The following is a 23,390-nucleotide window of genomic DNA, read 5'->3' on the forward strand; positions in this document are numbered from 1 at the left end:
GAATGGTATAAATGGCTAGAGGAAAGGTGCAAAAGCTAAGAAAAAAAAATCAAAGAAAGAAGATCTAGGAGTTAGAAAACAGTCGTAAATCTGTACAAATATATATGGTCCCTTCCAACTCTTCGTTAACTTGCAGTCAAACTCATCTCCTGGTGACTTCACAAACATATCTGTACAGCTCCCTTGGTAGCATTAAGAAGGCAATTGGGCACTATAGTCTTCCAGGGCTGCCTCTCCATCTAGTCTATAACTTGAGATTTCCGAGTGGTCTCCCATCCAAGAATAAATCCAGTCCGACGTTAACTTAGCATCCTTTTAAGTTTGGTTCCATAAATAGATTATATACTTTGAACGCTAGGTGGCAATGAAAATCCGCCTCTCTCACCTAGGCCACGCCCCTTGGCACAAATAGGAACCGCCAAGTGGGACTATATGTCCTTCACGGCATCCCGTAGCCGCAATTCCTCTTCAGAGCAACTACGGGAGCCTGACGTTGGCCAGCTGGAGCGTAACAGAAGCTACAGAGGCCGCCATGGCTTCCGACTCGCGTCCGGCGTCTGATGTCTCCGGGAGCCGCTTCCTCGTCGTAGGAGGCGGGATCGCCGGAGTGACGTGCGCCGAACGGGTAACTTCTCACCCTTAGCCCTGATCGGCGCGCGCCTCTCTGCGCAGGCGCCCGTAGCAATTCCTCCACCCCCACCTTTCCGTGAATGTATTGTACCTGGGGATGGGAACTTCCTGATTGGTTCATAGAGTTACGAAGTGAAGAGGTCAACGGACGGACAGTTTCCGGGTTGCTTTGTACCCCATATTGGCTTTTATTTTTTTTAAAAAAAAGGGAAGAGGGAGCTTTGCGCCCCAGAAACTGAGCAGCAGATGACTTCCTCACCCAGGGGGAGTCTGCAAAGATTCCAGGTGTTTTTTAATGATTCATTAAAGAAGAAGAAGAAAAATGAAGATTTATTTTAATGGTCTAAGGACAGGGGTATCCAACCATGGTGCCTTTAAGACTTGTGGACTTCAACTCCCAGAGTCTGGGAGTTGAAGTCCACAAGTCTTAAAGGGACCAAGATTGGAGACCCTTGCTCTAGAACGGGGGTCTCCAACCTTGGCAACTTTAAGCCTGGCGGACTTCAACTCCCAGAATTCTGGAGACCTCTGCTCTAGGAAGCATAGTCAACTGATACTTTGTATATCTTGCAGGCAATTTATGTCCTAACGACAAACAAGAACAACTTCCTGGACTATATATTGTAGATCGTTATTTGCATTTATTTATTTAGTCAAATACATATTAAATAATATATATATAAGTACTGAATACATAAAATGAATATAACTAAAGTGAACATTAGAATAGAATAGAATAGAATAGAATAGAATAGAATAGAATAGATTAGATTTTTTTATTGGCCAAGTGTGATTGGACACACAAGGAATTTGTCTTGGTGCATATGCTCTCAGTGTACATAAAAGAAAAGATACATTCATCAAGGTACAACATTTACAACACAATTGATGGTCAATATATCAATATAAATCATAAGGATTGCCAGCAACAAGTTACAGTCATACAGTCATAAGTGGAAAGAGATTGGTGATGGGAACTATGAGAAGATTAATAGTAGTGCAGATTCAGTAAATAGTTTGACAGTGTTGAGGGAATTATTTGTTTAGCAGAGTGATGGCCTTCGGAAAAAACTGTTCTTGTGTCTAGTTGTTCTGGTGTGCAGTGCTCTATAGCTGCTTTTGAGGGTAGGAGTTGAAACAGTTTATGTCCAGGATGTGAGGGATCTGTAAATATTTTCACGGCCCTCTTCTTGATTCGTGCAGTATACAGGTCCTCAATGGAAGGCAGGTTGGTAGCAATTATTTTTTCTGCAGTTCTAATTATCCTCTGAAGTCTGTGTTTTTCTTGTTGGGTTGCAGAACCGAACCAGACAGTTATAGAGGTGCAAATGACAGACTCAATAATTCCTCTGTAGAACTGAATCAGCAGCTCCTTGGGCAGTTTGAGCTTACTGAGTTGGTGAATTACTGAACGAACTTACTTACTTACTTACTTACTTACCTTACTGAATGCATACATATATATATTACTGAATGCATACATATATGGAGAATGGTTCTAGTGGCTTGGTCCGTCCCAATTAAGTGACTTGCTTGAAAATGTTCAAATCTGTTTAGAAATTTATCTCCTAAGAACAGGGCAACAATTTTTCTACAGGTTTCCAAAATTGAAAATCCAGTATTTTATACTGTTTACAAGGGGTCACTTCCTTCCATCGTATAAAAAGAGAATGAAGCAACTGATAAGATTAGAGTGAAATGTCATTTTCCATCTTTTAAGGAATATTCTCTCTCTCTCTCTCTTGCAACTAGATCAGTTAACTTGGCTACTTTAAGATGTGTGAACTTCAATTCCCAGAATATCCCAGCTAACATGCACGCTGGGAAATTCTAAGAATTGTACACCTCTTGAAGTTGCCAAGTTTGAAAAACCCTGCACTAGGTGGATGAAGTTTTCTGTATCTCTCTGCTCCCACCTAGTGGTCATATCGATTTCTGCGGACTGAATATACAATATACAATAGTCACCTTACTCCATGGCGCAGATATTGCCATGTTCATGTCAGGGGTGATAATTCTACATGTGTAGGAGATGCCCAGCCCTCCTTGAATTCCTTTTGACTCTCGCCCACAGCCAAAAAAGCCAACACAGTTCTAGACTGCATAAACAGAGGGATAGAATCAAGTTCACGTGAAGTGTTAATACCGCTTTATAATGCCTTGGTAAGGCCACACTTGGAATACTGCATCCAGTTTTGGTCACCACGATGTAAAAAAGATGTTGAAACTTTAGAAAGAATGCACAGAAGAGCAACAAACATGATTAAGGGACTGGAAGCTAAAACATATGAAGAACTGTTGCAGAAACTGGGTATGTCCAGTTTGATGAAAAGAAGGACTAGGGGTGACATGATAGCAGGGTTCCAATATCTCAGGGGCTGCCACAAAGAGGGAGTCAAGCTATTCTCCAAAGCACACTGAAGGCAGGACAAGAAGCAATGGGTGGAAATTAATCAAGGTGAGAAGCAACTTAGAACCAAGGAGAAATTTCCTGACAGTTAGAACAATTAATGAGTGAAACAACTTGCCTCCAGAAGCTGTGAATGCTCCAATAATGGATGTTTTTAAGAAGATGTTGGATAACCCTTTGTCTGAAGTGGTGTAGGGTTTCTTACCTAAGCAGGGGTTGGACTAGAAGACCTCCAAGGTCCCTTCCAACTATTCTATTCTATTCTATTCTATCCTATCCTATCCTATCCTATCCTATCCTATCCTATCCTATCCTTTGCCTTGACCATTAGTAGATCAGATTCTTGTGTATAGGTAGCATGTAATAAACTTGAAGTGCTTTGAACTAAACTCCTGTTCCTGGTTACTTATGCCTGACATCATAATGATTTTAGACTGTCTACAGATAAATTCCAATATTCAGACAGAAATAGCCACCTTTCTGGTTTAATCATGGACAGACAGGCTATTCAACATCAAATGTCCTAGAAAAATAACCTCAATATCTTCCTTTTTCTTTTTTCTTTTTACAAGCTGGCTGCAGAGTTTCCCTCTGGAGATATTTTTTTAATTACTGCTTCTCCTGTTATAAAAGCAGTGGTGAACTTCAAACAGGTAAGATGGATTTGATCTCCGTTTTTTGGGGCTAAAGAAAAAAACAAGTAGTTTGTGGCACCAAATGCCTTATTTAACCAGTAGTATCGTACACGAATTTGGTAAATATTATGCCTTTTTAGAGATTTTTCTGGAGTATTTGTATATCAGTAGATCTTAAATGAAAGCCATTGTGAGGCAGTGATTAAGACACCAGGCTAGAAAAGGGGAAACTGTGAATTTTGTATGTAGAAATCCAGCCAGGTGACCTTAGAGCAGTCACCTTCCCTCAGCCCTGAGAGGGAGGTAAGAAAATTTGCAAGACTTGACCATGTAATGGCCGTAAGGCAAAACTGATTCAAATGCACAAAAACAAAGTTCTAAATTAAGAACCCCTACTGAACAATCAATGGAACAGAAGTTGCCTTCAGAAGCTGTAGGAGTTTCATCCCTGGAAACTTTCAAGAAGAGACTGGAATGCCATCTGTCAGAAATGATGTAGGGTCTCCTGCTTGGGGGAGGGGGGGATGGACTAGATGACCTACAAGGTCCCTTCCAACTCTGTTATTCTGAGTTCTTGATTCTACTTCTTCAACAGGTTTCCCGAACTTTAGAAGAGTTTGATGTCGAGGAACAAGCAAGCAGCATCTTAGGAAAACGCTACCCCAATATTAAAGTTATACAGTCTGCGGTGAGGCAACTGAAAAGCAAAGATCATGTAAGAAAAATCTTCATCTTTTGATTTTCATTGAGAATATTGAACGTTGCTTTCCTGTTCAGAAATCAAACACACCCTTGATGCATTAGAAAGAAAGCTGGTAGAGGGTAACCTACATTTTGAGGCTTAAGTACTCTATTTTATTTATTTATGCAGAGTCTGATTTGTCACTTCGTGGCTTGCTGAGAACTTCTGCATGGGAGACAAATTCCTTGTGTGTCCAATCACACTTGGCCAATAAAGAATTCCATTCTATTCTAAAATTCTATTCTATCCACATGGACCTCCCCTTACATTGGCTCAACTGGCTAAAGGAAATTAGAACAGTAGCATCTTTTAGCTCCTTAATGAAAACATACCTCTTTAATCATGTTTTCCAGGGGAGAATCTTAGAATAAATGCATTTTCTCTTTCTCCCACTTTTCTAAATGAATCTGTTTTCCTGAATATTGTTTTGCTGTATAATATATTGTGAGGTTTAATGTTATATTGTTGCATTTATTGTCATTTACTTCAAGATGCTTCAGCATAGAAAGTAGTTTGTAAAGATACCGAATGAAGACCTAATAATACACAGCATCACTTTGGAAATACAAATGCTTAATTCACTTTCCTTGAATGCTTCACGGTAGCCCAAGCTGCCAATCTTTGTCTTCATCGGTTCCTGATGTCAAATCAAAGAATTTGATTTAATTCTTTCTTTTGGTTTTTCATTTTTCACATGGTCGCAGAGGATCGTCACAGAAGCTGGTCAGGAGTATACCTTTGAAAAACTCTGCTTGTGTGCTGGAGCAAAACCAAAACTGATTGCTGAAGGAAATCCTTATGTCCTGGGGATCCGAGATACAGATAGTGCAGTGGTAAACTATCTCTTGCTTGTATGTTTTTGATGGTCCGTTAATATTGACAACTTGCAGTTAAAGTTGCTGTGCGATACAGGTGGCAGGACATTGTAAGGGTGCCATTTTAGCTACTTTATTATAAAAATGGTACCAGACCATGACAGCTGCCTTTAACCTGCTATGCTCAATTATATCTTTCTTTGTTCCCAGCATACCCTGTCCAGGTATTGGCTGATATTGGATAGGTCTATAGCAGGGGTATCAAGCTGGCAGCCCGCATGCCGGATGCGCCACATGCAGGCCACGCCCACCCCAGCTTCGCAAATGGGAAAAACATCGGGAAACGTCACGTGACAGCAATGTGACGCCTCGAGTTTGACACCCATGGTCTACAGCAGGGGTCTCCAACTTTGGCAACTTTAAGACTTGTGGACTTCAACTCCCAGAATTCTTCAGCCAGCAAAGCTGGCAATTCTGGAATTCTGGGAGTTGAAGTCCACAAGTCTTAAAGTTGACAAGGTTGGAGACCCCTGGTCTATAGTATAGTGTGTCTGGAGAGATTTTGTTTTGGGATGGAAAGCTGAAAAGCTTTTTTACTGAAAAGCTGTTAGGACCAGCAAAGGGGGAAAAAAATAAATTATAAAAGTCCAGAACAGCTTTTGTATGAAGAGGATCTTGAAAAAGGATTTGGAGAAAAGATGATTAAGGCATGGTAGTGCTCTTTAAGATAAAATAGTCAATTTCGGCTTTAACTCTCACCACAAATTGAATTATACTTTTTCACAATGTAAACTCAGGCCAGTGAACTCCTATACAAAGAAGGATGTAATTATATGTTTGGGTGTGTGTGTGTGTGTGTGTGTGTGTGTGTGTGTGTGTAATAAGGTAAGAATATAATATGTATGAAGCATCTTTTTTTGTTTATTCAGACAAGTATTTTTATTTTACAAATGATAAAAATTAATCCTTCTTGTCCTTTGCAGTGGTGGGTTTCAAATTTTTTTACCACTTGTTCTGTGGGCGTGGCTTGGTGGGCGTGGCAGGGGAAGGTTACTGCAAAATCCCCATTTCCTCCTGATCATCTGGGACTTGGGAGGCAGAGAATAGATGTGGTGCGGGGCCAGTCAGAATTTTTACTAACGGATCTCCAAACTACTCAAAATTTCCGCTACAGATTCTCCAGAACTGGTCAGAACCTGCTGAAACCCACCTCTGGTCCTTTGTCTCTGGAGATGTTTCTGGTGTGCCAATATTTTTGTAAAAGGGACTTGCTGTGTCTCCCCCCACACACACACACACTTCCCTTCACTAAGAAACCTAGAAGCCACTTCCCAATATCTGCTTACCTTAAGACAAGCAGCTGTTTAAATCAAATCCTTACCCTATTGATATATGATAGTCTAACTTAAATCACTAACAAGAAGGAACGTTCAATCTTAACTTCCAGTTAGGAAAGAGTTTTAAAAGATATGAATCGGATAGAGGGAGATGTTTTCTCATGTAGACCAGGGGTCTCCAACCTTGGCAACTTTAAGCTTTGCTGGCTGGGGAATTCTGGAAGTTTAGTCCTCCAGGCTTAAAATTACCAAGGTTGGAGACCCCTGATCTAGACCATTTGCTGGGATGAATTAGTAGAAAATTCATGATTAACAAAAACACTTCACACAACGTGTGAATTGACTGTCACTGGGTGAGGCTAGTGATTGCTGACTTAATATTGGTTTTTTAAAAATTAGGCATTTAAAGTGCAGATGAGCTCACCAGTTATGAAACCAGAGCAGTGGTGGGTTTCAAAAATTTTTACTACCCATTCTGTGGGTGTGGCTTGGTGGGCGTGGCAGGGGAAGGATATTGTAAAATCTCCATTCCCTCCCCAATCCAGGGGAAGGTTACTGCAAAAATCCCCATTTCCTCCTGATCAGCTGGGACTTGGGAGGCAGAGAATAGATGGGGACAAGGCCAGTCAGAATTTCTCCTACCGGTTCTCCGAACTACTCAAAATTTCTGCTACCGGTTCTCCAGAACTGGTCAGAACCTGCTGAAACCCACCTCTGAACCGGGAGTAGATCTTCCCTGAGAACTAAGTTTCAGATAACACAGTGATCCAAAGAGACAAATCCAGGAATTTCTATCCCCATCCCCCAGACTCCTCGCAAAAGATGTGGGTTTTCTTTTTTAATTAATTAGTCTATAAAAAGGACATCTCTGCATTCATCCCTAATCGGGGAATTCAACAGTGCAGGTTAATGTTACGAAAAAGTGAGAAAAGCTTAAAATGGGAATTAAAAGAAGACACTGAGAGAAATTAATTTTGCAGGTCAGATAAGAACATTGGAAGCAGCACCATTTCAAGCATGGAATAGAATGATTGTTAAAAATAGAATCATTTTTTTTAAAGTGGTGGAATGAATATATTTTTTTAATTCACTCAATGACAAATGTCTCTAGAATAATTCCAAAAATGTTAAAAGAATAAAACTAGTTAAAGAAGTAAACTTAAAACAGAGAACAATAAATAGCATTAATAACTACTTTTTTCCAGAATACATGAGCACATCAACAACAACAACATCATCATCATCATCATCATCATTATTATAATAAACTGAATTCTACCCATCTTTATTTCTTGGCATTTTAAATTGTTACTAGTGGATTTTTGCTTTGCTTTAGAGATGACTTAGCAGATTTTTTTTTTTACTGTGCTAATATTATCTCTTTCTTTGTCATGTGTAGGAATTCCAGAAACACCTAGCAAAAGCTAAAAGAATAACCATTGTAGGAAACGGTGGCATTGCGCTGGAATTGGTGTAAGTAGGTTTGGATGGTAGAATAGGCAATAATTTCTCCTTGGCAACAGATATTAAACCTTTTGCTATTATGCAGCATCCAGTTGTTTTGAACATATAATTAGAAGATGATTGATAGGCTTCTACAGTAGAGAATGTGCTGATATCCTCAGATCAATTCCAAGTTTTTTCCCAGGTATGAAACCGTGTGTGTATGTGTGTGTGAGAGAGAGAGAAAGGAGAGAGGGAGGGAGAGAGAGAGATCATATGGAAACCATAATTGAAGCCCTGCCTTTTTGAAAACCAGCCAGCTTTCATGTCTAAGGCGGGAGTTGAACTCACAGTCTCTTGTGATTGGTCCAAAGTCACCCAGCCGGCTTTCATCGCTAAGGCGGGAGTTGAACTCACAGTCTCTTGTGATTGGTCCAAAATCAGCCAACTGGCTTTCATGTCTAAGGCAGGAGTTGAACTCACAGCCTCCAGCTTTCTAGACTGAATCCTTAACCACTGGACCAAACTACAACACACACTGTAGTAAATTAGCAGTAGTAGTATCTTCAACATCTGTGCCTCTTTAGGAGATGGAATGCCTCACGGGCATCTTAAACAAAATGGAGTCCGCTCACTGTTTAAAACAACACGCAAGCCTTTTCTTACATTTCCCAACCGAATGCTAAATATATCTCAGCCTCCGTTAACGGATGACTTCATCATCCCTAATATGAAAATGTAATAAATAGTGTATATTTTTTTTTTAAAAAAAATTGTGTCTGTCTACCGATCTGCAGGTACAAAATTGAAGGTTGTGAAGTCATTTGGGCCATCAAAGACCGAGCAATTGGGAATACTTTTTTTGATGCAGGAGCGGCTGAGTTTTTGATCCCAAAGCTCACCGCTGAAAAACCAGAGCCCCCAGCCGCTTGTAAAAGAACAAAATATACCTCATCAGGTAGATAACCTCCAACTTTTTCATGTGTCGTTGTCTAAAAATCATTCCATCTACCCAATACCGGTGGTCCTTGACTCACCATCACAATGGAGGCCAACATTTTATGTTGCTAAACGAGACCCGTTGTTAAGTGAGTTTGTCCCGTTTTACAACCTCCCTTGCCACAGTTGTTAAATGAACCATTGCCGTCGTAAAGTTAGTAACACCGTTGTTAAGTGAATGTGGCCTCCCCCATTGACTTTGCTTGTCAGAAGGTCGCAAAAGGTCATCACCTGACACACACACACCCCCGGGACACTGCAACCGTCATAAATATGAACCAGTTGCCAAAACGTCTGGATTTTGATCACCTGATCAAAATGGGGATGCTGCAACGGTCGTAAGTGTGAAAAACGGTCATCAATCACTTATTTCAGTGTGTTCTTGTTAACATTGGGTGGTCACTAGATGAACCGTTGTAAGTCAAGGACTATTTGTATGTATTATTCACAATGTTATTGAGTTGTGCAGACTGATTTGTAATTTTGTACATTTGTAAGCTTGGCTACAAATATCCAGAAAAAACAAAATACGGTCCTGTTCTATGATTTATTCTTTTCTCCCTCCGTCTCCCTCTCCCACCCTCCCTCCCTCCCTCTCCCTCCTTCTTCCTCCCTCTCTCTACCTCTTCCTCTCTTCCTTTCTCTCTCTCTCCCTCTCTCATTCTCCCTCCCTCTTCCTCCCTCCCTCCCTTTCTCTCTCTCTCTTCCTCTCCCCACCCCTCTCTCTCAAATGTTTCTGTTTTTTCCCCTATAGAAAAAGAAGAACAAACTTCAGAGCCTCCTGGGAAAATAGGAAGTGCATTGGGCCCTGATTGGCATGAGGGCTTGCATCTAAAGGGCACAAAAGAGGTATGATTGTTTGTTTTAGATGTTCATGGAACTTTTTTTTTTAAAAAAATACTCTGCCATTTCCCTTTTGGTTGGAGGAATACGGTAGCACTGAAGATGTTATCTAGTTGGGTAATGAAACTTCTTTAAGAAAGCCACCAAGCTCAGGGAGCATCAAGGACTCCACAGTTCAACCCTGAGCTACAAATCCCTCTCTTCTAGGGCATGGCCCTTGGTCAAGGGTGGTTACTCAGCTCCTGCTTCCAATTATCAAACATTCTATCCCATACATGGATGGTAGGGTTGGTGACTAAGGCACCATCCGTGAAGCCCATAGCTAATAACAGTGGTAGATAAGGATCCTACTGTCATTGGCTGAGCTACAGGACTATCTGTGAAGGGGGTCAAATGTCAGCTCAGCAGCTGGGACACAAATACTATAACATCCAACTGATGCCTAAATCAGCCTGGAACAGCTTCAGGCTTGAAGGATCTACCATAATATCTCACTTTTCCTTCTGCTGGTCCATTCTTAACTCCTCAGGTTCCAAGGAAAATGACTTAGCCTTCCTTGATGAATAAATCATTGAATAGTGGCCAGTTTGATCACTGCTAGTTTCTTTCTGACTGCCGAGCTGCCTCGGGTGTATTTGAGGACTTGTTCCACATCCATGTAATTTGTATGTGGAGTTCTTAATTGCAAGGCTCTAGCACAGGGGTGTCAAACTCGTGTCGTCACGGCGGCATCACGTGACGTATAGCGGGACTATTTTCCTCTTCGCTAAACCGGGCAGGGGCAGGGCCAGCATGTGACGCATCCGGCCCATGGGCTGTGAGTTTATTTATTTATTTATTTTTGACAAACATACATAAAAGACATCTTCAAAACAAATGCAAACAGTGTGTCGATTGGTTGGTTACAAATCTTTTGTGCAATTTCACCATCTTCATAATGTATGATTTATCAAATTTTACATTTTACCAATCTAATATATATCCCAATGTTTTGGTCAATTAATCATTTGTTTGACTATAAGTGTTTCTTCCCTCATTTCATATAGAATGTTCTAAATTTATGTCAATTGTATTGCATCATTCATTTCATCTCCTTAAATCACTAAATATTTCGACAGTTCTTACTTTATAAAAACCTCTATCAAACTTCATTAACATATCTTTTATCTAACCATTGATAAAATAAATCCCATATCTCATAATATTGTATATCTTCCTGTTCTCTAATTTCAAATGTCAATTTACTCATTTCAGCACATTCCATTATTTTCTTAATACCTTCACCTTGCGTTGGTATTTTCTCATTTTTCCAATTTTTTGCAAACACAATTCTAGCCGCTGTTAATACATTCACAATCAAATATCTCAATTCTCTATTATAAGTTTCGGGTATGATCCTCGGGCTGCAAGTTTGACACCCCTATATGTTCTAGCATGCAAATCTGATATTCTTATTGAGCTTAGAACAGACATCTAGAGGAATCTTATCCCCCCCAAAAAACGCATGATCAGTGACAGCCTCATAGAGTGGAGTCGGAGTGGTCAATCTAATAAAAGTCATGTCACACCATTTTGACTCAGTCCTTGGTACACACCAGTGGTGGTACTCAGCCGGTTCTATTCGGTTCGGGCAAACTGGTAGCGGCAGCTGCAGGAGGCTCCACTCACCCGCCCGGACATCATCACATCCCGTTTTTTGACCGTCTGTGCATGCTCGGATGGCCTTGCATTTGACACTCCGCGCATGCGTGGAAGCCCGTGCCCGCTCACATTTGCAAACATGATACTGAAGGTAGGTGAATACCACCGCTGGTACACACCTTGGGATAAAAGAGTTATGGTGTGACATTGTTTTACTGATGAACTGAGTATATGCCCTGGCACAGGGGTCTGCAAACTTGGCTCCTTTAAGACTTGTGGACTTCAACTTCCAGAGTCCCTCAGCCAGCTTTGCTGGCTGAGGAATTCTGGAAGTTGAAGTCCACAAGTCTTAAAGGAGCCAAGTTTGCAGACCCCTGCCCTGGCACAAACTTAAAGCATGTATTGTTAGCACTTAAAGTTGTGGTTCTTAGATTCAGTTTCCTCTTTTTCTGGTTATCCCCATCAAAAGAAATAAGAAGAAACTCAGTTGTTTTACAGAAGCATCTCTTCAACGACAGTCCCAAACTGGATCCTTGATTCACAATTACCAATTACTCCACTGCTTTCAAAATATGTCCACATTTTCCCCTTGGATATTTAATTATCCTTAGGATGATCACCCCCCACCCCCAGTTTAGGGATCAGTCATTTACAAATATGAATGAATGAATGAATGAATGATTGCAATTATTGATGGTTTCCAGCTTTGCCACCAAGTTCATATTGAGAATCTTTGTGAAATAAAGAGGATCTATTCCCAAGAAGAATTCAAGCTGTCGCAAAAAGTATCCCTGGTTTTCCCCAAAACTCTAGAAGGCCCAAGGAGTGAAGAAGCAGGTGAAGGTAAACTATCTTTAAAATTTAGGAGTTGTTTATCTAATCCACAAGGTTATATATATATTTTTATATACATATATTATGTCTCAGTTTGTGAATGGAGTTTCTGAACCTGGCAGCCATTGAAATTGATAATAAAGCATTCTGTCAAATGGGGATGGACATCTTTGACAGGGCCAGGTTCAGCCTGGGAAATATTTTGCTCCAAAATATTGTTGTGACCTAGGCCCAAATAGGTAGTAAGAAACTCAATCCGTGAAAAAACAAACAAACTTTATTTGAACAGCTGGGAATTACTTCATTCCCAGCGTCGTTCAACTCAAATTCAAACAAATGCCTCCCAACACAAATTCCTCAGTCCTATCGCAAACCTTGGTCCAATTAGGCAAACTGCCAAAGGCCTTTCTTGGCAAACGTTCACAAGTCACAAAAATAAAGGCAAGACATAGACGAAGCAGAAGACGAAGCTACCAACGTTGTTTTCTGGCAAAGCTCAAATGCCATTGCTGGTCTGTTTTAAGCCTTATGGGAAGGGCCAATCATCTCTTGGCCCTACTCCCGAGTTGTCCTCTTTGCTTGAGCTGCTCTTGCCTTCTGGCAGCTCTTCTCAGGCGTGCATTAGGAACAGGCTCCTCCTGTTCCTCTGCCTCACTACTGTCAGTCTCTGGAGGCTCTGGAGTCTGCACATCACTCCCCGATGGCCCTGGCCTCACCTTTGCCTCTGACGCAGAGCCCTCATCTGGGCCTTCCCCTGCCTCCAGGACTGGCCCATGTTCTTCCTCAGCCTCATTGCTGTCTGATTCCGTTGCCAGCTTCGCAGGTCTCCAAACGTCACAACTTGAAGAGTTGTGAATTTCTAACTCCCAGAATTCTTCAGCCAACCATGCCGGCTGGAGAATTCTGGGAATTGAAGTCCACAAGTCTTGAAGTTACCAAGTTTGGAGACCCTTGGCGTACTGAAGGGATACATTTTTCCTTTTCCCCAATTTCTTGGCTGAGTTTCATATCACCTATATAATATTATGTAATCTAATGCCTAAATATTTCATGCTTGCAGAACTTTGGCCTGTCTATGTGGAACTCACCAATGGGAAGATTTATGGCTGTGACTTCATTGTTAGCGCAACTGGAGTGACGCCAAACGTTCAGCCATTCCTTGATGGTAATAATGTAAGGATTCATATCTGAAAGTAACTGAAAGCTTGTCTTCCAAAAAGAGACTTGATGATGCAACCCTTGTAACTTTGAAGAGTCACTTTTTTTTCAGGGTTATTATTTATTAAATTTATGTGCCACCCAACTTGTCCAGAGACAACTTTACATCCTTCATTAAACAAACGGTCATAAGTCAAGGACTACCTGTACTCCTGCCAAGACACTACGAACAATTCAAGTCATAAAAGATCTTTTAATTAATTAATTAAAAGACAATTAACCAGTGGAACAACTTGCCTCCAGAAGTTGTGAATGCTCCCAACACTGGAAGTTTTTAAGAAGATGTTGGATAACCATTTGTCTGAAGTGGGGTAGGGTTTCCTGCGTAAGCAGGGGGTTGGACTAGAAGACCTCCAAGGTCCCTTCCAACTCTGTTATTCTGAGATCTCTTTGCTGAGATTGTTATAATTGGGAATGAGCTACCGTTGCGCGTGTGCTCTCTGCTTTGAAAAAAAAAAAGCTATTACACAAAAGGAGCAAAGTGATACCTGCTGGATTCTTTTCTTCTTTTCATTGACATTTTCATTTATCTCTGAAATGTTTTAGTTCGCGCTAGGTGAAGATGGAGGTCTGAAAGTTGACAGATACATGCGCACTTCTCTCCCGAACATCTACGCAGCAGGAGATATCTGCACAACCTCATGGGAACCCAGCCCTGTTTGGCAGCAGGTAAAACCAATGCTAATTTGTTCTGGGCTTAAGGATATCTGTACAGTATGTCTTAAGCGGAAATAACTTTGGGAGGAGCCCATATGTTAATTAAAAGCTTAAAACATTTGTGTAGCCACCTGTTGTCCTTCTTAACTTGAGTTTCTCAACCTTGGCAGCTTTTTTATTATTATTATTATTATTATTATTATTATTTATTTATTTATTTATTTATTTATTTATTTATTTGATTTTTATACCGCCCTTCTCCCAAAGGACTCAGGCCAGTGTACAGGCAAAAGTAAAAAAAACAGACAATACAATATACAATTTAAAATGCAAGTTAAAAAACTTATTATAATTAGCCTAAAAACTTTAAAATATATAAAAAAGTAAAACCCCATTTAAAATTAGTAATAAGAAATTTAAAATTGATAAAACTTAAGCCAGCCCCGCGCGAATGAAAAGATGTGTCTTCAGTTCGCGGCGGAAGGTCCGAAGGTCAGGTATTTGGCGTAAACCCGGGGGAAGCTCGTTCCAGAGTGTGGGAGCCCCCACAGAGAAGGACCTTCCCCTGGGGGCCGCCAGCCGACATTGTTTGGCGGACGGCACCCTGAGAAGTCCCTCTCTGTGAGAGCGTTATGGACTTTAATTCCCAGAATTCCACATTATATTTTTTGTCCTTCATTCTTATGAGATGTCTGATAGTATATTTTTACTGGAAATTGACTATTTCTGGGGGCAGGTAGTCCTCAACTTAATGACTATTCATTTAACATAACATAACATAACATCAGAGTTGGAAGGGACCTTGGAGGCCTTCTAGTCCAACCCCCTGCCCAGGCAGGAAACCCTACACCATCTCAGTCAGATGGTTATCCAACATTTTCTTAAAAATTTCCAGTGTTGGAGCATTCACAACTTCTGAAGGCAAGTCGTTCCACTTATTAATTGTTCTAACTGTCAGGAAATTTCTCCTTAGTTCTAAGTTGCTTCTTTCCTTGATCAGTTTCCACCCATTGCTTCTTGTTCTACCCTCAGGTGCTCTGGAGAACAGCCCAACTCCCACTTCTCTGTGGCAGCCCCTGAGATATTGGAACACTGCTATCATGTCTCCCCTAGACCTTCTTTTGTTAAACTAGACATACCCAGTTCCTGCAACCGTTCTTCATATGTTTTATCCTCCAGTCCCTAATCATCTTTGTTGCTCTTCTCTGCACTCTTTCTAGAGTCTCAACATCTTTTTACATCGTGGCACCAAAACTGGATGCAATATTCCAAGTGTGGCCTTACCAAGGCATTATAAAGTGGTACTAGCACTTCACGTGATCTTGATTCTATCCTCTGTTTATGCAGCCCAGAACTGTGTTGGCTTTTTAACAGCTGCTGCACACTGCTGGCTCATATCTAGATGGTTATCCACTAGGACTCCAAGATCCCTCTCACAGGTACTACTATTGAGCAAGGTACCACATATACGGTACTGGTGCATTTTGTTTTTGGCCTAAATGTAGAACCTTACTTTTTCACTGTTGAATTTCATTTTGTTAGATAGCGCCCAATGTTCAAGTCTGTCAAGATCTTTCTGTAACTTGAGCCTATCTTCTGGAGTGTTGGCTATTCCTGCCAGCTTGGTGTCATCTGCAAATTTGATGAGTTCCCCATCTATCCCCTCGTCCAAGTCATTGATGAAGATGTTGAAGAGTACTGGGCCTAAAACAGAGCCTTGGGGTACTCCACTGCATACTTCCCTCCATGTGGATGTAGTTCCGTTGAGGACTACACGTTGAGTGCGGTTGGTCAGCCAGTTACGAATCCATCTGGTGGTGGTGCTGTCTAACCCACATTTTTCTACTTTATCTAGTAGTAGGTTATGGTCTACTTTATCAAATGCTTTACTGAAGTCCAAGTAAATTATATCAACAGCATTCCTCTGGTCTACTAATTTTGTCATTTTGTCAAAGAATGCGATAAGATTAGTCTGGCATGATCTGTTTTTGACAAACCCATGTTGGCTTTTGGTTATTACTTTGTTTGCTTCTAGGTGTTCGGTGATTCGTTGCTTGATTATCTTTTCCAGAATCTTCCCCGGTATTGAGGTCAGACTGATAGGTCTGTAGTTTCCTGGATCTGTTTTTTTTCCTTTTTTGAAGATGGGAACTACATCAGCTCTTTTCCAGTCCTCTGGCAGCTCCCCTGTGCTCCAGGATCTTTGAAATATATAGTTCAGTGGTTCTGAGATCACGTCTGCCAGTTCCTTCAGAACCTTGGGGTGTAATCCATCCGGTCCTGGTGATTTGAACTCGTCTAAGGTAGACAGGTGTTCACTTACCATTTTCTTCCCTATTTTTTCTTCCCTATTTCTTCCCTATTTTCTTCCCTATTTCCCTATTTAAGTGCTTCCAAGTTACAGTGGCCCTTAAAAAAGTAACGTACACTCCATTCTCAAGGAATCTGCTGTTGCATTATTCACATGATCGGGATCGGGATGCTTGCCGACTAGCGATGGTTGCATATTCCTACAATCATGTGATCACAATTTGCAAGCTTCCCAGCTGGCTACTGACAAGCAAAATCAATGAGAGAAGCTAGATTTGGTTAACCATGGGTTTTTTTTAACCATGGTTAAAAAAAAGTTTGCAAAATTGGCTCTAGCCATGTTATGACTTGCTTAATGACTGCATCATTTAGCCACCGAAATTCTGGTCCCAATTTGTGGTCATAAATCGAGGACTACCTGTATTGCTAGAAGTAAAGAAGCATGTTTTTTTCATTCCCGTATTTAAGACATTTCTTTTAAATATGTTGTATAACCATTATAATGTAGCACACATAGAAAACACAAAAGTAAACAACAGGAAAAATGGGGAAGGAAAAAAGGAAGAGAAAAGAAGGGGAAAGAAAAGGGGGAAAAAGAAAGAGAAGGCATTGACTTTCCACTCCCTTTGGTGCAGCAGAGTAAGGCATTAACATCAAACCTCAACATTTTGCTTTTACATAAGAATTTAAACTAGCCTCTTCTATAACAATAAACCTATCTAGCCTGTAAATCCCAAAATTTATTTTAAATATGCTATACAAAATGGTTTCCCTCTATTAAGCAAGCTTTCAATATCTGGCATCCAATATATAACGTTTATAAAACAAAACCCCTAAGATTAAGGTTTTGCAGGAACCTGGAATGTCAAAGCATATCATGCTGCAAATGTTCACGGCAAACGCCAGTGGTGAAGGCGCGCTCTTGAGCTGTTTTTAAATGACTGTGTTTCCCTGAAAATACGACTTTTGTGTCTGCGCCCCCCGAGCCCGGCCCCTTGCCAGAAAGTGACTCGGAAAATGAGGGGGAAGGGCCATCAGGACTTACTTCTGGAGCACCGGCTTCCCTGGCTCAGCTCCAGGAGCCAGAGGAAGGCCAGGTGGAGGAGATAACGAGGCCTCCGTCCCCTGACTCTTCCCCCCCACCCAGGCCACACCTCCAGACCCAGCTGATGGCAATCAGGTTTCGTAGGCAGGAGAGGCGGGAACAACAGAAGCAGGGGTGGGGCAGGCCTAGGAAGTGCTGAGTCATGGAGCCACACCCCACAGGATATAAAAGCAGCAAGGGCTGCTATACCACTTCGTGGCAAGCAAATCAACTGCTTAGAGGGAGAATTAGAGCTGAAGTCCTGTTTGTTCCTGGTTTCCTGGCTGACTCATCAGGATCAAGAGAGATAACAGAGACACTTGGCAGACGCTTGCTAGTTTGCTGCCAGAGCTGATAGTTGCCGGCTAATTAAGTCATTGCTCATGTCTCCCGGACTGCAGAGGGGGACAGATCAACGACCTATCCCGAAAGTAAGACCTAGGTCGATTTTATACGTGCACCCTACCTCAAAAATAAGCCCTAATTAAGACCCCACTCACTCCAGGGTGCACGGGTAAAAATTAAGCTAAGGTGGGGATCGGCGGGGTGGAGCTGCCTTACTACTTACCTTCGGACAGTTGTAGCCAGGTCTCGCGCACCCCGACACCTGCCTTGCCGACCCATTTTTTCTACAGCCGGCAAGGCTGGCAATGCTTTCTTGAAGGCCTCTGCAGCTGATAACAGAGCTCTGGATCGATCCGGAGCTCTGTTATCGGCTGCAGAGGCCTTCAGGAAACCCTTGCTGGCTATAAGAAGACGTTGCTGAAGGCCTCTGGCAGCGAAAAGGAGGCCGGCGCCCACACACACAAGTGAGGTGACTCAGTGGACAACATTTCCCCCTTCCTCCCCCCCCAAAAAAAAATAAGACCTGGTGCCTTTTTTGGTGGCAAATTAATATAAGACAGGGTCTTATTTTTGGGGAAACGCAGCAATGCATGGGACTGTGCTGTAGAATTGCATGCTCTTAATTCCAAAGCAACGATTTGCATAAGTGGATGAAACCGTTTTGTTGGGCTTGTGTTTCAGATGAGGCTTTGGACCCAGGCGCGCCAGATGGGATGGTACACTGCAAAATGTATGGCGGCCGATTCTTTAGGAGAACCGCTAGATACGGATTTCAGCTTTGAACTCTTTGCTCACTCTACCAAGTTTTTCAATTACAAGGTAACCAATTGCCTTTAAACAGTCGCCAGGGAAAAGGATGCTGTACTGGTTTCATGCCAGTTGAGCTAATGATCTATTGTGTATTAAATTAACATCCATTCTTATATATTTGCAACCCATACAGAGAGTTCTTGAGTTATCACTGGTTGCTTAGCAAGTTACTATCCCTTCCCACTATATACTATACTTACAACTCAGTTTCCACTGTCTAATCTCATTCTTGCAGTCACATGACCGCATTTTCAGTCACTTGGTAACCAGTCCACATTTTTGGTCAGAATAGAATAGAATAGAATAGGAATAGAAATAGAAAGAATAGAATAGAATAGAATAGAATAGAATAGAATAGAATAGAATAGAATAGAATAGAATAGAAGATATGAAATAGAATAGAATAGAATAGAATAGAATAGAATAGAATAGAATAGAATAGAATAGAATAGAATAGAATAGGAGCTGGAAGGGACCTTGGAGGTCTTCTAGTCCAGCCCCCTGCTCAAGCAGGAGAACCTGTACTATTTCAGATAAGTAGCTGTCTAGTCTCTTCTTTAAAACCTCCAGTGTTGGAGCACCCACGATTTGTAGTATCCAACAGTTGTGTGCCTTTATGACATTTTTGCTGAAAACTGGCATTTCCACCCTATTTTCAGTGAAAATGCCCCAGACAAAACAATGGGTTCACCTAATGCCTGACACACACACAAAAAAAAGATATAAAATCAGGGTGGTGATGTGGGTGGCCTGCTTTATGACTGCCAGGCCATCATGGGCAGATTGTAAGTCGAGGACTACCCATAGTCTAAAAGATTAACCACAGGGATGAAGACGATGACTTTGTATTGCAAATTCACAGCCATAATTGTGCACCTAATAATAATAATAATAACGATGACTTTGTATTGCAAATTCACAGCCATAATTGTGCACCTAATAATAATAACAACAACAACAACAACATCAACCGAGTTGGAAAGGACCTTGGAGGTCTTCTAGTCCAATCCCCTGCTTAGGCAGGAAACCCTACATCACATAGATAATAGAGATAGAAATGATAGATAGGGATAGGAGATGACAGAGAGAGAGAGAGAGAGAGTCAGGCAAGCAGGCAGAGCATGGCAGCTGAAAGAAATTTCATCTTCAACAGCAAATAAGATCGGTGTCAGTGTTGATGGAAGCCATATTAGCACCAGAAGCTTCCACGCTGCTAATGGGGATAATAATAATAACAAGAGTTGGAAGGGACCTTGGAGGTCTTCTAGTCCAACCCCCTGCCCAGGCAGGAAACCCTACACCATTTCAGACAAATGGCTATCCAACATTTTCTTAAAAATTTCCAGTGTTGAAACATTCACAACTTCTGCAGGCAAGTTGTTCCACTGATTAATTGTTCTAACTGTCAGGAAATTTCTCCTTAGTTCTAAGTTGCTTCTCTCCTTGATTAGTTTCCACCCATTCCTTCTTGTTCTGCCCTCAGGTGCTTTGGTGAATAGCTTGACTCCCACTTCTTTGTGGCAACCCCTGAGATATTGGAACACTCCTATCATGTCTCCCCTAGTCCTTCTTTTCATTAAACTAGACATACCCAGTTCCTGCAACCTGACTCACCAAAGTTCTGTTGACAGTGGATTATTTAAAAACTCTTCTCAGCACAGTGGAAACAATCACCAAAACAGAAATAGGCTCCTCTATTTCCCAAGCCAAATTGCAGGGATATATAAAATATTCCCCACTCAATTCCAAATCCATTTTCCAAAGGCAGAATACAGATAGTCTTCAATTGATGAGCACAATTGAGCCAAAATTTCTGTCGTTTCTAAGTGAGACAGAAGTGAGAGCTAAGTGGTTTTGCCCCATTTTGCGACCTTTCTTGCCAGAGTTGTGAAGTGAATCACCGCCATTGATAAGTTAGTAACCCAGTTGTTAAGTGAATCTCCTTTCCCATTGACTTTGCTTGTCGGAAGGTCGCAAAAGGAGATCACTTGACCCCGGGACACAGCAACCGTCATAAACAAGAAGCAGGTGCCAAGCATCTGAATTTTGACTGCAGGATCATAGGGATGCTGCAAAGGTTGTAACTGTGAAAAACGGTCGTAAGTCACGTTTTTCAGTGCCGTTGTAACTTTGAATGGTCACTAAATGAACTGTTCAGTCGAAGACTACCTCTAATGGTTTCAAGTTCAAAAGGAACCACTTGAAGCTTGAAATGCTTAATAACTCAAACAGATCTTCTGCGCACAAAATGTTTTGTGTATCACTGCTTAATAGCTATTTGCTCTGGATGGTATAATTTGGAGCCTGCACTGAGCAGAAGTTGGATTTGATGTCTTAAATGGCTCCTTTCTACTTTCTAAATGCAGATGCAGAATTGGGCAGAAATAAGTACCGGCTACCAACCACGATCCCCAAGAAGGCGTTTTTAACACATCTGACACTTTAACGTTCCAAATTCTTTGTGCCTAAAATAATGGCGATTTCATACTGAATTTCTAAATTGCCTTAGGACTTGCATCTGATTTTTAATAGCCAGAAGGCCCAGGCGTGCATAGAACATAAATGAGCAGAAACTGTCTTGTCGTGGTCTTTAAATATCTGAGTAACTAAAAAAAAAATGCGTAGTATTAAGTTCTGTGTGATTGGACATATGTAAATATTTTGATGTTTGAAATCACTTCCCCTGCAAAGGACCTTTATAAAAAAAAGTACAGGATTCAGTCTTATTCTGCACAGTCGATCCAAAAGAAATCAGTAATGACTTTAGGGTTTTCTGTACTTTTTGTGCAGTAGTTATCTATCAGAATAACAGAATTGGAAGGGACTTTGGAGGTCTTCTAGTCCAACCCCTGCTCAACAGCAATAGCACTTAGACTTATACACCATTTCACAGGGCTTTACAGCCCCTCTCTAAGCGGTTTAGACTCAGCATATTGTCCTCAACAATCTGAGTCCTCGTATGACCAACGTCAGAAGGATGGAAGGCTGAGTCAACCTTCAGCCGGTCAGAATTGAACTGCTGGCAGTTGGCAGAATTAGCCTGTAATACTGCATTCTAACCTCTGCGCCAGCATAGAAACTAGATAATATTTCAGACAATGTTTTAACATTAGAGTCTTTATCCCTTGATGTTTGTCTAGGTGGTACTGCTGGGAAAATATAATGCTCAAGGCCTGGGCTTGGACCATGAACTGATGTTGAGGTGTACCAAAGGACAGGAATACATCAAAGTGGTGATGCAGAATGGGCGAATGCTGGGAGCAGTGCTGATAGGAGAAACGGATTTGGAAGAAACCTTTGAAAACTTGATTCTGAATCAGATGGATCTCTCCCGTTATGGCGAAGACCTTTTGGATCCAAATATTGATATTGAGGATTATTTTGATTAAACATCTGGAGGAAAAAAATCAGTGATTTGTTTTTCTGAAAAAACAAGACAAAATGTGTTTTGTGAACTGGGATGGACTTAGACTTGGCGTAATTTCAATTTCAAAGGCATGTGGAATCTGACAAAAGACAAAGAAACTCTTTTATTTAAAAGCACCCCTTCATCATCCAAAATAATTTATGGTATTACTGGTTTACTCTGGAATAAAACAGCAACTCGATTCTAGCTATTATAGTTTTTTTTTAAAGTCAAGGGAAATATTGTATTTCCCTTGACTTAAAAACCTATATTATTATTATATATTATTATTATCTAGAAAGAGTGCAGAGAAGAGCAACAAAGATGATTAGGGGACTGGAGGATAAAACATATGAAGAACGGTTGCAGGAACTGGGTATGTCTAGTTTAACAAAAAGAAGGACTAGGGGAGACATGATAGCTGTGTTCCAATATCTTAGGGGCTGCCACAAAGAAGAGGGGGGTCAGACTGTTCACCAAAGCACCTGAGGGTAGAACAAGAAGCAATGGGTGGAAACTGATCAAAGAAAGAAGCAACTTAGAACTAAGGAGAAATTTCCTGACAGTTAGAACAATTAATAAGTGGAACGACTTGCCTTCAGAAGTTGTGAATGCTCCAACACTGGAAATTTTTAAGAAAATGTTGGATAACCATCTGACTGAGATGGTGTAGGGTTTCCTGCCTGGGCAGGGGGTTGGACTAGAAGGCCTCCAAGGTCCCTTCCAACTCTGATGTTATGTTATGTTATTATATAAATACATAATATATATTATTATATATAATACATATACATAAATATTAAATATTAAGACTTAAGCCATGATTAAAACTTTTTAGAGATATTAATGTGACCAGATTCAGATACTGCTCCAATTTAATAAACATTTACTTCGAGGTATCATTTCTATACTTAAAAAACAAGATGGACTCTAAATCCTGAAGGTGTTTGTTGCTTACAGCCCTTCATTTAAGAGCATCATCAAATAGTTGAATTAAAAAAGCAAAAGGCTACTTTGAGCTCAATTCAGTTGCCACCGGTTCGCACTGGATCTAGCAAACCGGTAGCCGCGGCAGCAGGAGGCTCCGTCCACTCACTTCTGCGCATACGCAGAAGCGCCATGCGTGCACACAGGAACGAACTGGTAGCAACAGGATTTGGAACCCTCCCCTGGCTCAATTACATTACAATCTTTTGTGGTGTAATTAGGGAACCAGTCATATCTTCAAGAC

At 41.1% G+C, this 23,390-nt stretch overlaps 1 protein-coding gene across 2 annotated transcripts; it reads left to right on the forward strand.

The window, feature by feature from the left end:
- Window positions 1–477: 477 nt before the first annotated feature.
- PYROXD1 (pyridine nucleotide-disulphide oxidoreductase domain 1) lies at window positions 478–22,163 on the forward strand. 2 transcript variants are annotated; one of them, XM_058189696.1, is made up of 12 exons: window positions 478–625; window positions 3,613–3,693; window positions 4,271–4,390; window positions 5,122–5,250; window positions 7,969–8,042; window positions 8,810–8,970; window positions 9,766–9,860; window positions 12,200–12,338; window positions 13,390–13,502; window positions 14,094–14,216; window positions 18,625–18,762; window positions 21,894–22,163. In XM_058189696.1, exons 1-12 carry the CDS (start codon window positions 533–535, stop codon window positions 22,140–22,142), a joined length of 1,515 nt encoding a protein of 504 aa, XP_058045679.1. In that variant the 5' UTR covers window positions 478–532; the 3' UTR covers window positions 22,143–22,163. The 2 variants fall into 2 exon arrangements, with proteins under 2 accessions (XP_058045679.1, XP_058045681.1); XM_058189698.1 differs by lacking the exon at window positions 18,625–18,762.
- Window positions 22,164–23,390: the final 1,227 nt, after the last annotated feature.

Source organism: Ahaetulla prasina, chromosome 7 (assembly GCF_028640845.1).
Source record: "Ahaetulla prasina isolate Xishuangbanna chromosome 7, ASM2864084v1, whole genome shotgun sequence".
In the NCBI taxonomy this organism is placed as follows: domain Eukaryota; kingdom Metazoa; phylum Chordata; class Lepidosauria; order Squamata; family Colubridae; genus Ahaetulla; species Ahaetulla prasina.